The sequence below is a fragment of the Paramormyrops kingsleyae genome, unplaced genomic scaffold, assembly GCF_048594095.1.
Source record: "Paramormyrops kingsleyae isolate MSU_618 unplaced genomic scaffold, PKINGS_0.4 ups132, whole genome shotgun sequence".
NCBI classification, from domain to species: domain Eukaryota; kingdom Metazoa; phylum Chordata; class Actinopteri; order Osteoglossiformes; family Mormyridae; genus Paramormyrops; species Paramormyrops kingsleyae.
The window spans coordinates 22486-35582 of record NW_027326070.1 but is presented as its reverse complement, the minus strand read 5'-3'; the positions used below and the strand labels follow the sequence as shown (position 1 = coordinate 35582).

The 13097-nt window shown below is 40.8% G+C and overlaps 1 protein-coding gene across 1 annotated transcript; it reads right to left on the bottom strand.

Annotated features, from left to right (window-relative positions):
- Window positions 1-917: 917 nt before the first annotated feature.
- On the bottom strand, window positions 918-8284 carry LOC140587026 (MAP3K12-binding inhibitory protein 1-like). Its single transcript, XM_072708559.1, has 9 exons — window positions 8073-8284; window positions 6315-6431; window positions 5773-5922; window positions 5007-5103; window positions 4201-4266; window positions 3583-3738; window positions 2736-2833; window positions 1448-1483; window positions 918-1349 (listed from the first exon to the last, which is right to left on the bottom strand). Exons 1-9 carry the CDS (start codon window positions 8247-8249, stop codon window positions 1242-1244), a joined length of 1005 nt encoding a protein of 334 aa, XP_072564660.1. The 5' UTR covers window positions 8250-8284; the 3' UTR covers window positions 918-1241.
- Window positions 8285-13097: the final 4813 nt, after the last annotated feature.

Genomic DNA, 13097 nt, shown 5'->3' with positions numbered 1-13097 from the left:
TCGAGGTACAATAATGCATCACAATATTAATATGATGGATTTATCGATCCTTTTAAATAGTCAACCTTAGTGTTTAGACTTTGATGCTAAAGAAAATGCACTGGGTTAAATTCTTTGAAAATACATCAATTCATAAAATGCAACAGTACAAACCAGTAAAAAGGCATTCAGATATAACTCCCTGTTTAATTATGCAAGAAATCTATGCTTGTAGGGTTGAATGTTATCACTGCAATTATACAGTACAGACTTATGTCGAGTTATGGGTCATAGTTACATCTGATCCCATTTAGGCGTGAGTCTGAGGTCCATAGTAGATAACATACACTGACAGGGAAACGCCGGAAAGCGATGGAGTAGGACGCTAGTGTGTGTGAGGCTAATTAGGGTAACAGGTGCAGGAGAATGGGCAGCGCTGACAGTCCACTGGTCATATTTAACTTGTAATATATCACACACACAGTAGAGCGTATGAATGACAGCTAAAATATCAAGATACGCCCAAATTGACTTGTTTCTAGAGGTTCTGGAAACATTCTGGCGAATGTAAGTTGATGCAAAGCTACCAAGTATATCATACATAACAGTAGATCATAACTAAGAATCACACATCTTGTGCTCCTTTAGAAAATTTTAAAAAGCAAAACTACAAAAACGGAGAGATACTCCAAGCAAATCAAGTTCAGAATCACAGGCATTAAGTAAAAACAAACTGCCCGCCCTGAGATCATGACGTCAGCCGAAAATGCAGTTCTGAATGAAGTGAGAGTATAATCGATAAAGCAATAACATCATTCAATGAAATATTGAATAATTTACATCAAAACAAGATAAAGTTCATAACAATGCTCTTTGAAGCTAGACAAATAGTACAGTGCTATACATGTGTGTCGGGAGCAGCAAAAACTTCCAGAAGATTCTGTTCTAGTGCAGTTTATTTACAAAACAGTTACAAATTACATTGAACAAAAGCAAACAAAAAAAAGAGGTAAATGGTAAGCAAAATATGCATTTGTACAATTCAAAGCGAAAAATGCATTTGCCAGGTTTATATTTACAAAGAACAGACACTTTCAGATACGTCAGTCCATTTAATGAAATACCAACATGTACCTGCTAAACCATAATTAGCATGTAGGGAGATAAATAAGCAGATGTAATGTTAGGGTCCGTCTGTAGTTGCATCGTCTGACTCCGTCGGTACTGCACCCCTGTGGACGACGAAAAGGGCGGCAGCCATATCAAAAGGGGAATTCCTCTGCGTCTCTCAGCCGAAACTCTCCAACCTTCTTCAGCAAAGTGGCCTTCAGCGCGTTGATCTTCCCGTCCAACTCCGTCAGGCTGTAAGCCTGAAACGCAGGCAGCAGGATCACGGATACCGTTTGTCATGTGTTGCTGAATAGGGGCGAGGGGGTGATTTCACACCAATACAATGCATCCGTCTTACCTGTGACGATGTTTTTGGTCGCTTGTGCAAGTATGTCTGAGGAAGGAAAGCAGAGTTCAGTGAGGCAAGGGAGTTGATGCAGGTCTGGCGAGAGCAGCGGCTCGAGGACGTCAGGCCAGTGGTCATACATTTCAAGCTTGCCTTTCATTTGTGTTGAATTGCGACTACCTTCTAAACCTCAATCGAGTCCTGGGGGACTGACAGATAGTCCATGTTTTTGCTCGGGAGCTGAGAGGGAGCAAAAATGTGGACTGTGGCGGTCCCAGTGGACCGGGTTGGGAAACACTGTTTTAAACCCATCCTCAGAAGTTTTTTTTTTTTTTAACCGGGGAAATTAATTCACCAGGCACCATAAAGATGAGCTTATTTTAACATCCTCTCAATAGACTCCTTGCAAGCATAAAAAAGCACAGAGAGCGAGAGACCTCTCAGCGATGGCAGAGCCCGGGCGAGGCGGCCGACGGTTCAAGTACACTCGTTTGCCAACTCTGTCCGCTCCAATCTGACATAGATACCAGACTGAAAAAGCCACTCAAATTACAAATTAATGGCCTGAGAGAACTCCGGCTCACATTAAGGGAAAACTTATCGCCTGGCACTAACTGAGCAATGCTCATGCAGCATAGGCGGCGTGATCAACCAGAATCAGCACCATGACCCTACCAGCTCCCACTTAATACCTTCCTGCGTGCCACTTACGGGAAACCAAAATCAACACCGCTAATCAGCACCCCTCCGTCAGCAAGTTCACGCTGGCTGCTTACGAAGTTCTGTGTATCGGTTTGTCCTGCTTTTGGGCTGAATAAAAATGTCCCACTAGTTAGGTGTGAGTGTGTGGGTGTGTGTGCATGTGGGGTAATTTTTATACAATATAAAACATATTTGTTTAGACATTGCCCAGCACTAATTGGTATCGGTATCGGCGAGTACCCGACAGTGAGTACTCAAACGCATTCTGAAAAAATGCGTTTGCTGCGTCCTACGTAATGATGACGGTCTTCATCTTAATGGAATATCAACATGCACATCTTTTTAAGTGATATTCAGTAGTTTACATTGGATGTTCTGTAATTTGCTACATTAGGTTCAAATCCCATGGAAATCACCAACAGATAATGAATTTGCCATAGAACATTTTTTGCAACTAACAGAAAGTGACACGCCCCGGTTTAAGATGGAATATCATCTCACTCCGACGGGATCTAGCAGGATACGAGATCGTGACGACGTTCATGTACAGTCCTCAGACAAAACCTATATCCCAGTGTCCCCAGTTTCCTAGACTCACCATGGACTGGAAGTACTCTGGGGAGAGGCCTTCCAGCTCCAGGATTCTATCCTCCAACATCTTCAGCCTTTGGTAGATATTCAAAGGCACAGGCCCCTCTGATGGAAGGAGAGTGATACGCCGTAAGTACAAAATAAACCCAAGAAAACGCAGAAAAAAAGGTTTCGTGTTTCGCAACATTTAGGAAGATCAGCTAATTAGATTTGGCAAAGATGCTTCATCCCTGAATTTAACTACATTATGGAATCTCATTCTTTACAAGATTACATTTTCACATTCATTTGCAACTTAGACGTTTTGCAATCATTTCCATTACCAACCTTGTGATTAACCAGCAAATGACCACTTAAAAAGAAAAATCAGACTTTCCTAAACACAAAAGCAGCTCAAATTAAACAGAACACAAGCGGAACAGAGACCTTATGAGACTGTTAGGGCATCTGTTCATAAAGGTTACAGTAATAAACCAGCATGCCTGAGTGTGGTGTATTTTTTAGCCAGACATGTTGTGGTATTGCTTTGTTTTTGACCAAGGTTTTTATCATGTGAATAACTGAATATTGTTATCCTATTCATACAGGGGGCGGTGTTTGGCACTGCAGGTTAGCAGACTGTGCTTGCAACCGATTGGTCGCCGGTTCGAATCCCCAGGGTCAGCGGAGTGGCCTCACTGTTGGGTCTCTGAATGGGCCCCTTAACACCAACTGCTCCAGGGACTGACCCCGTTTTTTAAATTGTATGTAATTTAAAATAAAAGATACTGATTAATACCCTGGACAACTTTACCGGGCATCTCCACACTGTTTAGAAGAACGGAGGGTGCGTGAAGGAATAGCACAAAACTCACCCGCAGAGAGCTTGAGGTGTGCTTCAATATTGTGGAGACGTTCCTCTATGGCAGGATTCCCACAATCCCTAGCGGCCGCTCCCTGTTTCTGGTCGGTGGTCTCTCTGCTGCCTGCTGCTCGCGTCTGGGGACCATAAGTGTTCACCACCCGCGTCACTGCCACGGCAACAGACAAACGTTAATCAGCCTTGCAGGTCTTGCACTTGTAGTATACAGTGAAACATCTACTGAAAAGCAACCCTGCGGCATGCCGATTTCAATGCATGAGTGTCGCAAGCCAGCTTTAGTGCAGGAAAGTGCAATGTGCTTTACGCTGGGATTAGGAGGACCTGGCTAGAGACACACAGCTACACCAGTGAACTGTTTCAGGAGTAAAAGTGCACCAGTCAAACTCTAGAACAGTGTCATATGACGTGTAGCGTATAATCAGTTAAGTCAACTTGGCAGTCCGTGTGATGAAAAACAGTAGGGAATTAATGCAGTAGTGACTAAGCTGGGAAAATTACTTTAAAAATACTTATGCAAATGAGACAAACATTAAGGAGAATTAACCATCTGCAGAAGAAGGAAAGCTGCGAATTACGGAAAAAGTGTGGGCATGAGAATGAACAGAATTACCTCTGACGTGGCTCCTGAAGCCGGGGAAAGGGGTGAAGATGGCGTCTGTCCTGGCACAGCTGTTTTCTGTATAAAGCAGAATCATTCGTATTGTCAGGGCAGAAGGTGCGAATCTCTGCACCCTTGGTCTTCATCGTAAGCCGGAAATTAACAGCACAGGAAAACTGGTGAATAACGTTTAGATTTAAAATGTTCTGTCGCCAATATTCATCACTAACACAAAAGGGTGGGATGATGGGTCAGAGGTCAGCGGTGATACTTTCCACCGCCAGGGTTGGAGGCTCAAATCCCACCTCTGCCGTGTGTGTGTGTGTGTGTGTGTGTGTGTGTGTGTGTGTGTGTGTGTGTGTGTGTGCGCGCGCGCTCTGAGCATGCACACCCTCCCTGCGTTGTGTAGGTACTGTATCTGCTAGCTACTCCAATTTGTAGACAGGCGATGAAGCTAAATAGGGTCTTTAAACTGCCCATAGCGTGTGTATGTGCTCTGCAATGGACTGGCTTCCAATCCAGGGTGCATCACCGCCCTGCGCTACCTGGGGAAGACACGGAAGCTCTGGACAGGACAGGTGGTTATATTACAGACTGATAATAGTAAATGTAAGGCTGATTCAAAGGATAAAATGGGTCAATTTGCTTTAAAGCACTTTCCCCCCCACATCCCCTGGCCTTGAACAGGGGGTTTGAAGGCAGTAAGCCTCTGCTTCCTCTCTGAGAAGTTGCCTGAGGAAATCAGAGCATTGGTAATCTACGTGGTCACCCCCCCAACCCCCACCCACCCCCACCGCCAGCCAACACCCTGTTCTCACCCTGATTACAGTTGATCACGTTACAAAACTCCCGCACATTGCTTTCATTGATCTCCAGCTGCTTGCGCTCGATAAATGCCGATATTCTTCTATCAATCTACAGCAGACGTGGGAAAGGGGAGACAAACAAAAAGATCATAACGATGACGGCGGAATATTGGAGCACAGTGAAGGGGGGGTTTAAAAAAAAAAATCTATATCAAATCGAGTTTCCAGTTTAGCAGTAATGAGAAGAAAAGCTGAAACCAAGCGAATGCCGTCTAGGCAGCATATGAGTGTTTCCTTAAAATAACCCAGATTCCACAACTGGCGGATTTTCACTGAAAGGAACACTCAAATATTCTGTTTATCTGATGACAAAAGACAGAGGCTGGGGTCGTCTTCATCCACATGCAATTGTTTTGAATAATAAGAGGCCACTTCATAAACTGCCAAGGGCCTGTGCCTCTTTTAGGACCTCTTGCAGTGCAGTTCATCTCGTCTGTCCAAGTGCAGCACATCGCGTTCAAGGGCCCTTTTCTGCTGGATTAACTTAACCGGCCCAGAACAAATATTACCAAGCTTTTCTTAATATTTATTTGCCTAGCAGTAGACACACAGTATTTTTTGTCACAGGAAGTACAAGAATGCTAGACGAACAGGGGGAGGGGAAAAAAAAAACACACATACTTGACAACTGACCCCTGACTGAGGTGCTGATGCGTTCATTAGTGGTTGGAGTTCGTTAAAAATCAGCCCCGGCCCTTGAGGATGAGAGCAGGCTCACCTCTGACTTGCTGACTTTGATCTGCACATTGGGGTCGTCTCTCTTGGGCTCGAGGCTGCCCCCCGCGGGGCTCACATCACCCCCGCCGTCTGCGGCTGATTCCAGCGCGGCAGTCACCTTTACCAGCTGCTTCAGGTTTGCAGACACGGTCTGTGGAGCCGAAGGCAAGAGGTAAAGAGGAACCGAGGCCAGGATACATACATGAGGGACATTCCTCCAGCATCAGCCGTTTATAGTGGACTCATTTATTCACAGTCACTTATGCTCTGTTTATATGCAGCTGGATAATTTCATGAAGTATCTGCTCAAGGTTTCAAACAGGAGACTCCTGTGATCTGCACTAGAAACCTTCAGATATCTGTCCTCCTTTGCAACACCATCTTAAAGCTTTAAAGCTTCAAAAACGTTCCCCAAAGGTCTAATATATTAATTATTTGAAGGAGACTGAATGCAAAAGTAACATTTTTAAGAGCTTTCCCACTGGTTCAGTGAGCTGAAAAAATGAGACGGTAGAAGCGGAGTGAAGATGATCAGAGGCGTACCTGCAGTTGTGAGATGTGCTGATGGACACAGGTAAGCATAGAACCTGGCTGAAGGGATGAGACATTGATATGGCTTGGATTGACATCCATTTTCAGAACATCGGCCCCTAAATTCAACTGGGGAAAAAAAAAAAAATCAATCAGCATTTCAGACAGCCAAAAGCAACAACAGAGCTGTCCTTTAAAATCAAGCACATCTTCTTTCAAACACTGTATCTAATTATACATTTAGGGATATATGGCTATAAAATGTTGCCATTAATTATAAATGTAACACAAGGATTTCCGTAACCTAATCAAAAATCTCAAGGCAAGGTTTAATCACAATAGTCCACAGAAAACCTATTTTCCTTAGCATTGCAGTTGACAAAGTACAAAGTACACAGGACATAAAAGTTCAATGCTAAATTCCATAGAAAGATTGAGTGGGTTTTTTTTTTTATTAAAGAAAAAAAAAGATTTCCCACAGAACCTAAAAAAATGCCTGTATTGGGTGAGATTCTTTGGGAAATCATAATTTATTTATGCAAGATTGATGCTTTTGTCTTAGTTGCACAAACTAAATCATACACATATGTAGGCATCCATGAAGTACAAATTAGCTTTCCAAAGAATTTCTGTTAAAGATAACTCATTTATTTTTGATAATACACAGAAGCAGTACACAAATCAGAACTATTTAATCAACTATACTCTTAGATAATGTTCAGTACTAGAATAATTTTACAATGATCAATAAATAAGTGGAGGGCAATGTGCTTTAATGGCAAAGCTTCTGTGTCTGTGTTTGGAAGGTTGCTAGTTTGAGCCTCAGCAAAACAGTCACGTCTGTGGGGGGCTTGAGCAAGGTCCTTAACCCCCAGCTCCCCAGGTGCTGCAAAGTGACTGACCCAGAGCTGTGACCCCCATGCTTACTCTCACCTGTATTTGTGTGTCTCACAGAGCAAGCTGGGGTCGGCTCAAAGAGAATTTCCCCACGGGGATTAATATAATATATAAAGTATCACTATTCTATAAAACTTGTTGCAATGCATGTCTGACAACACATCCATACAATATTAGGAGAAAGTGACATACGGCTTTTGTTTTTCTAATTTATTTTCATAGCATTTATAAGACGGATGATTTGCATAAATCAAACATTCGTGACTATCACAGATAACCAAGCAAAATAAAATGTCCACACATAACGCCGGCTTTCAGAATCAAAGAAAATTGTCCCCCCCCCAAACCCTTCAAAAATAAAGAGAATACTGAAAACGGGGCGTTTACACGTTTACTGCCACTAGCATTTCCACCTAATAGTGCTGCGTTTCCCACGCGTGGAGCAGCATCTAATCATCCTGCTGAAAGTTCAGACTTCATTTATTCTGAAACTCCAAAACGCAACACAACGTTTTTTCATAACGTTTTAATTATTTGCAATTTTAAGCCGTTGTGTTCCCTAGCAAGAAAACTATAACAGATGCAGCTATTAAATACACAACATCGCCTCGGTTATGAGTTACTAGCTAACAGACCCACAATTGCTTCACGTCTGCCTACCGCTAAGCAATCAATCGCTCTAGGAAACTGCATGCAAAACAAAGTATCGTACCTCACTAACTAATCTTCAAATTAACTTGGATAGGGCGTTATGTAACTAGCCTCGGTATTTACTCGATAAGTTTATAGAGACATCATACAACTGAGAGTGAGTCCAGGTAGCGATCATTCACAGAGCAAAACCAAAGAAAGCTGTCTCCCCCAAGCACCAACCTCTGTACTAAATGCTGCCAGGGCATTGAGAATGGCACACACAGATTCGCGGAGTGTAGACGTGCCCTCCCCATGAGAAAGTCCTCCTCCATCCCTGACTTGCACGCTCTGGCCAGACTGTTTCCCATTGATCTCCCCCAACTCCGCCATTTCTTTTCCTGCTCTGCGACTGCGCATGCGTCCTGGTTCTGCGCGTTGGCACGAGCCGCCTGTTTCCTAGAGATCTATTGGTCCTCTTTGGCCAAAAGGCGGGGCTTTAAAAAGCCCGGATTAACTCACGTGCAATCGCCGGCTTTCAGACTCAAATTCAAAGTAAAAGCTTTATTGGCATGGGGAATTGGCCGAACGTCTTAAATAGACTACCAAGAGCAGCAATTAAAATAACAGGAGGTTAATCTAATAGCAGAAGAGAAGGAATGATTGTACATTTTAAAATTAATGTTATATTAACTTTAAAGTAGTGTGACAAACTATAATTTAGATCACAGTGGTCTTCAGTATTTTTTATATTATATTTATATTTTAACATCAGTTTCTCTCACTGATTTGCTTAGGGTCTGTATTTGATCGCAACATTTTTTTCTGACGGATTATTTTTAGCCCGACAACCACTTTGGGTTATGAGTTTATTTAATTACTCCAATACTTAAAATAAAAATATCTCATACTGCTAATTTGAATGATTCTATGTGACCACAGGGACGTCACCCCGCACACAGTATTTACTATTTTGCATACGTATATTATTTATATCATATCTTAATATACTTAACGGTTTCTTTTGTATGAATGTTTAAGTAAACATATTCATAGCTGAGTTTATTGACTAGTTAAAGCTGGCAAAGAGCTTTGGCCAAATGAAGAATAGGATGTTTATTATTAATCTTCATAAGGTTGCATGTATTGTTCCGGAATGTTGTTTGTATTTTTCTTTTAAGCCCAATGACATAGCATACTAATGTATTTATTGACAGACCCAGGTCAATACACTGAAGTTTGTGGACTGATCATGCTAAAAGTCTTGTGTATTTTATAGAACCATGCACTTTTTCTGTCATGTTAAGAAGTGTAGCATGTACCACGAGTCTCCCAGAGGCAGATATAGGAGGATTTGTGTGCTTATTCATTTTCATTATTCCATTTAAAAATAAAAAATAAATTGCAATCACATGTTCACCTGCAGAATTACTCGGCATCATGACGGCTTTCATAGTTTTTCACACAACAATGCAGTAGCCAATGCTATAAAAAAATGAGTAGGTAAAGGAAGCCACTGCGAGACGCTTTGTATATCTCATTTGTGTGAGATTGGTAACAGATTTTATTGTTTGTTATTGCTGTTAAAATGGAAGGAAGTTGGGGAAAAAAGAAAATAAAAGTAAATTGAATGTAACATGAATGCTGTCACGTAAATGTCAATTTAAGCATTTTGCAGAAACGGTTCCTTCTTGCATTTTTTGCACGTTGGCAGGCTGGTTCCCCATTTATAGAAATGTTGTCCATCAAATCAAGGTTGGGCAAGAGGGTGGGAACCGACCTACAATGATGTATTTCTGTAGCAAGTGACTGTGGGAAACTCTCCCTCCTCTATTCAGGCATTTTTCTTCTTTTTTATATAATGAGGAGAGACTGATGAAGGCAATAACAGAAAATAACAATTGCATGAACAAAGCACAAGCTCTCAGCCCTGAACTCTATAATGCTCTCTGGAAGGGTTAATCATTTTAGGAAGAATTTCTTTTTTTTCCTCTGCTCCCAGGGCTGTTTTCTTTTAGGGAAAGGAACTGTAACACTTGACATCTTTGACACACTCTGGTTTGCTGTATATTCCCACGCAGCCAGGAGCTGGAAATTAAGAGCTGCTCATTTAATCCATACTTGGTACATGTTTGTGATAGGGAGTTTGCAAAAAGGAGAAAAATGCATTATATAAAACGTCATATCTTTATTAAGTTATTCTCCAAGAACACATTCTGCGGTGTAATTAGTGTGAGAAAAATTATGGAATACAATGATTTTTCTATGACAATTTACAAAACAGACAAAAGAATGAAACAGTGCAGCTTAGACTGACCATTGTCTGTGACACTCTGCTCCAGAGGGGCGTCCCCCACTGGGCTCCGGATGTTTGCGGTCTGGAATAAGATGGGACACTTGCTCCTTACTCATATTTTCCGGATGTAAAGGGCAACCCTTGGCATGGAAGAGTGTGAATGGAGGCAGGAGGGGGGAGGTGGGGGCAGAGGGGGGGGGTGGGTTGGAGAGGGATTGTGGCTGCCTCTCACCGCTCTCCCATCAGCCACCTGCAGAATAGCAAAAGCTCCCTTATTTACCCCTTCTGTTCTACAGAAGCAGATAATGAAAAAGGAACACGGTGGGAAGAAAAGGGAAAGAGTGAGAGAGAAAGAGTGAGAGACCTCCGGAATTGAAGTCAATCATTTTCCTTGGATGAGATTCCGTTCTTCGTTCTCTCATTCCCATTTTGTCTCCAGCAGGCCTCTGTGACACATATACATGGATAAAACATTTTTGCCTCTTAAAAATGATTTATTGATAAAAAAAAAAAACTTTAAGACATTTTCAGATTTACTGATATATTGGTGACAGAGAGACATTGCCTTATACTAACTACTTAATCTACAATGATCAAGTTCCATAACTTCTGGCCGAACTGTCCAAGTTGTTTTTAAGTTGATCCTGTTGCTTGAGCAGGAGATGAACTGGTAATGTAAGTAAAACATACAATAAAATGTGTTTATTGAAAGCGCTTAATGAAACGCTGCTTCGGTGTTTAACTGAATTGCTTCACATGACTGGTGCTGGGTGTTTGAATCCTACTTGCTATGTGTGGAGTTTGTGTGTGGGTTCCTTCTGCAGTCCAAATGCATGTAGCTAGGCTGATTGGAGTCCAGGGTGTGTCGCGGCCCTGTACCTGTCGCACTTCAGAACTTCCTGTCATCCCTGGACTAGATAAGTCACTAGAAGCTGGAAGAACGGATGGAAATCAATACAGTCCCAGAATTTCCAAAAAAAAAACCCAATATATTAGGAGAAGGACAAAAACAGCATGTCTGGTTATGAAACTAAAATTTGTAAGTAATATATTTTACCAGAAGTTGCTTATAAATTCATTGTTTCAAATAAATTAATATAAAAGTTATTTATTGTTGCTATTTGTGAAGTACTATTTAGAAATAGTACTATTCACGTTACTCATGAACTGTGATTCTGCAACTCCTCAAAAAATATGTAGTGAAGTATATCTATTACCCACACCCATAAATCAAGTTAACTGTTCAATATCCAAATACCCAAATATTAAACATTCTTACCAAACCTCTGTTAAGCAGTTTTGTTTTAATTAAGCCAATAATGAAGTAGTAATATGCAAAATACAAAATACCAACAGTATTGGTGTTAATTTGGGAAATGTAAACAGGTTATAAATGTATAAATGCAGTTTTAAATTAGCAAGGACTTACACAAGTTTGTGCATGTGAGGTAATATATTAACAAAAATGCCAACTTGACATTTGTAATCAAATTTAACCTCATGAACTTTCATAAATGGCAATTTTGATTTTCAAAACAGTATTTTTCAACAGATTGAAATGAAATGGTGCAAAGTGGACATTTAACAATAATGAATAAAATACCACTTTTAGCATTTTTTAGCACTGCTTAGGCATTCACCTTAACAGGGAGCAATGGGTGGCAGATACACTCTGTAATAGCTATTCCTATTATTCACTGTGCACTGCCATTTATAGAGTGGTCAGGCCAGCAATTTCATTATCCACGTAACAATCAGCCTACATCAATGCCTCTCCTAATGTATTTCCAATGGCACTACTTAATAAAGATAATTCTGTGTGGTAATGCAGGAGTGCACTTAGCGATCATGTGTCAAAATTGGATTTTTAGATGAAACTGACGAGAGCATAGATACAGAGAAAAAGATGATCAAATGAGTCAAGCTGCTGGAAACAGGGAAACAGAACCTTCCGGCAGCTACAGCAGTAGCCTGCAGAGCCTAAATGACAGACATATAGTGAACCTAAGTGCTCCAATCACTGAAGACAACACCAAAAAGGGAGCTGGCGTCGTTATTATACCCTCTGAGCCACTGGTGCTCAAGTCTCCTTCAAGTAAGCAGTCTGCCAAAGTTGAATGTCACTGTTGGGATACATTTCAGCAGTTTGCCTTTTGGCAGGGGTTGTATGCTGCATACATCTGACTCCGATATTTACATACAATGGCAAGTTCAAATTTCATACATATATATATATATTAATATGTTTCCCCCATTGTTACTTTGATCAGTTTAGCTTTCTGTCCTTTTCTTCTATGACTTTAAAAGAATGATAGATCAATCAGTAAAATAAGGGTGTTATAGTTAATACATAAAATGTAGCTCAATTATGAAATATATAAATGTAGCTTTATTATTATTATTATTATTATTATTATTATTATGTTGGCGCCCAATCCTGGGTTCCGGAATATGCTCCAGACCCCCATGACCTGCCTAGAACAAGCACATATAGAAAATGTATTTATTATTATTATTATTATTTTTATTGTTTAATCTTGCAATCTTCTGGCAGCCTCCAGCTGAAGGTCTCCTCATTCTTCCTCTATTTCTTGTGAAATGTCCTCCAGGACTATTTTCCAAATATGTGCATTGTATCTTAATCATTAATGCTAATTAAAACATTCTCCAGTGTTTTCAGAATGTGCATTGTTAATTGGGTTTGGACTCAGGGAAGATAGTTGATATTTTTATAGATTATTCTCAAAAAACAGCACAACACAATTGAATTAGTATGGTCTGTGTACAGAACATTTTGTAATGGGGAATATTTTCTTCACTGGTCTCATAGCATGATGAAATGTGACAGCCTATTTTATTGGTTTCCTTTCCATAACTGCAATACTAATTTGATAGACCTGAGATCATACATAACCTACCACAAACAACACATTGCCTGTAACATTCTAATGTTACATTCATACGCAAGAATC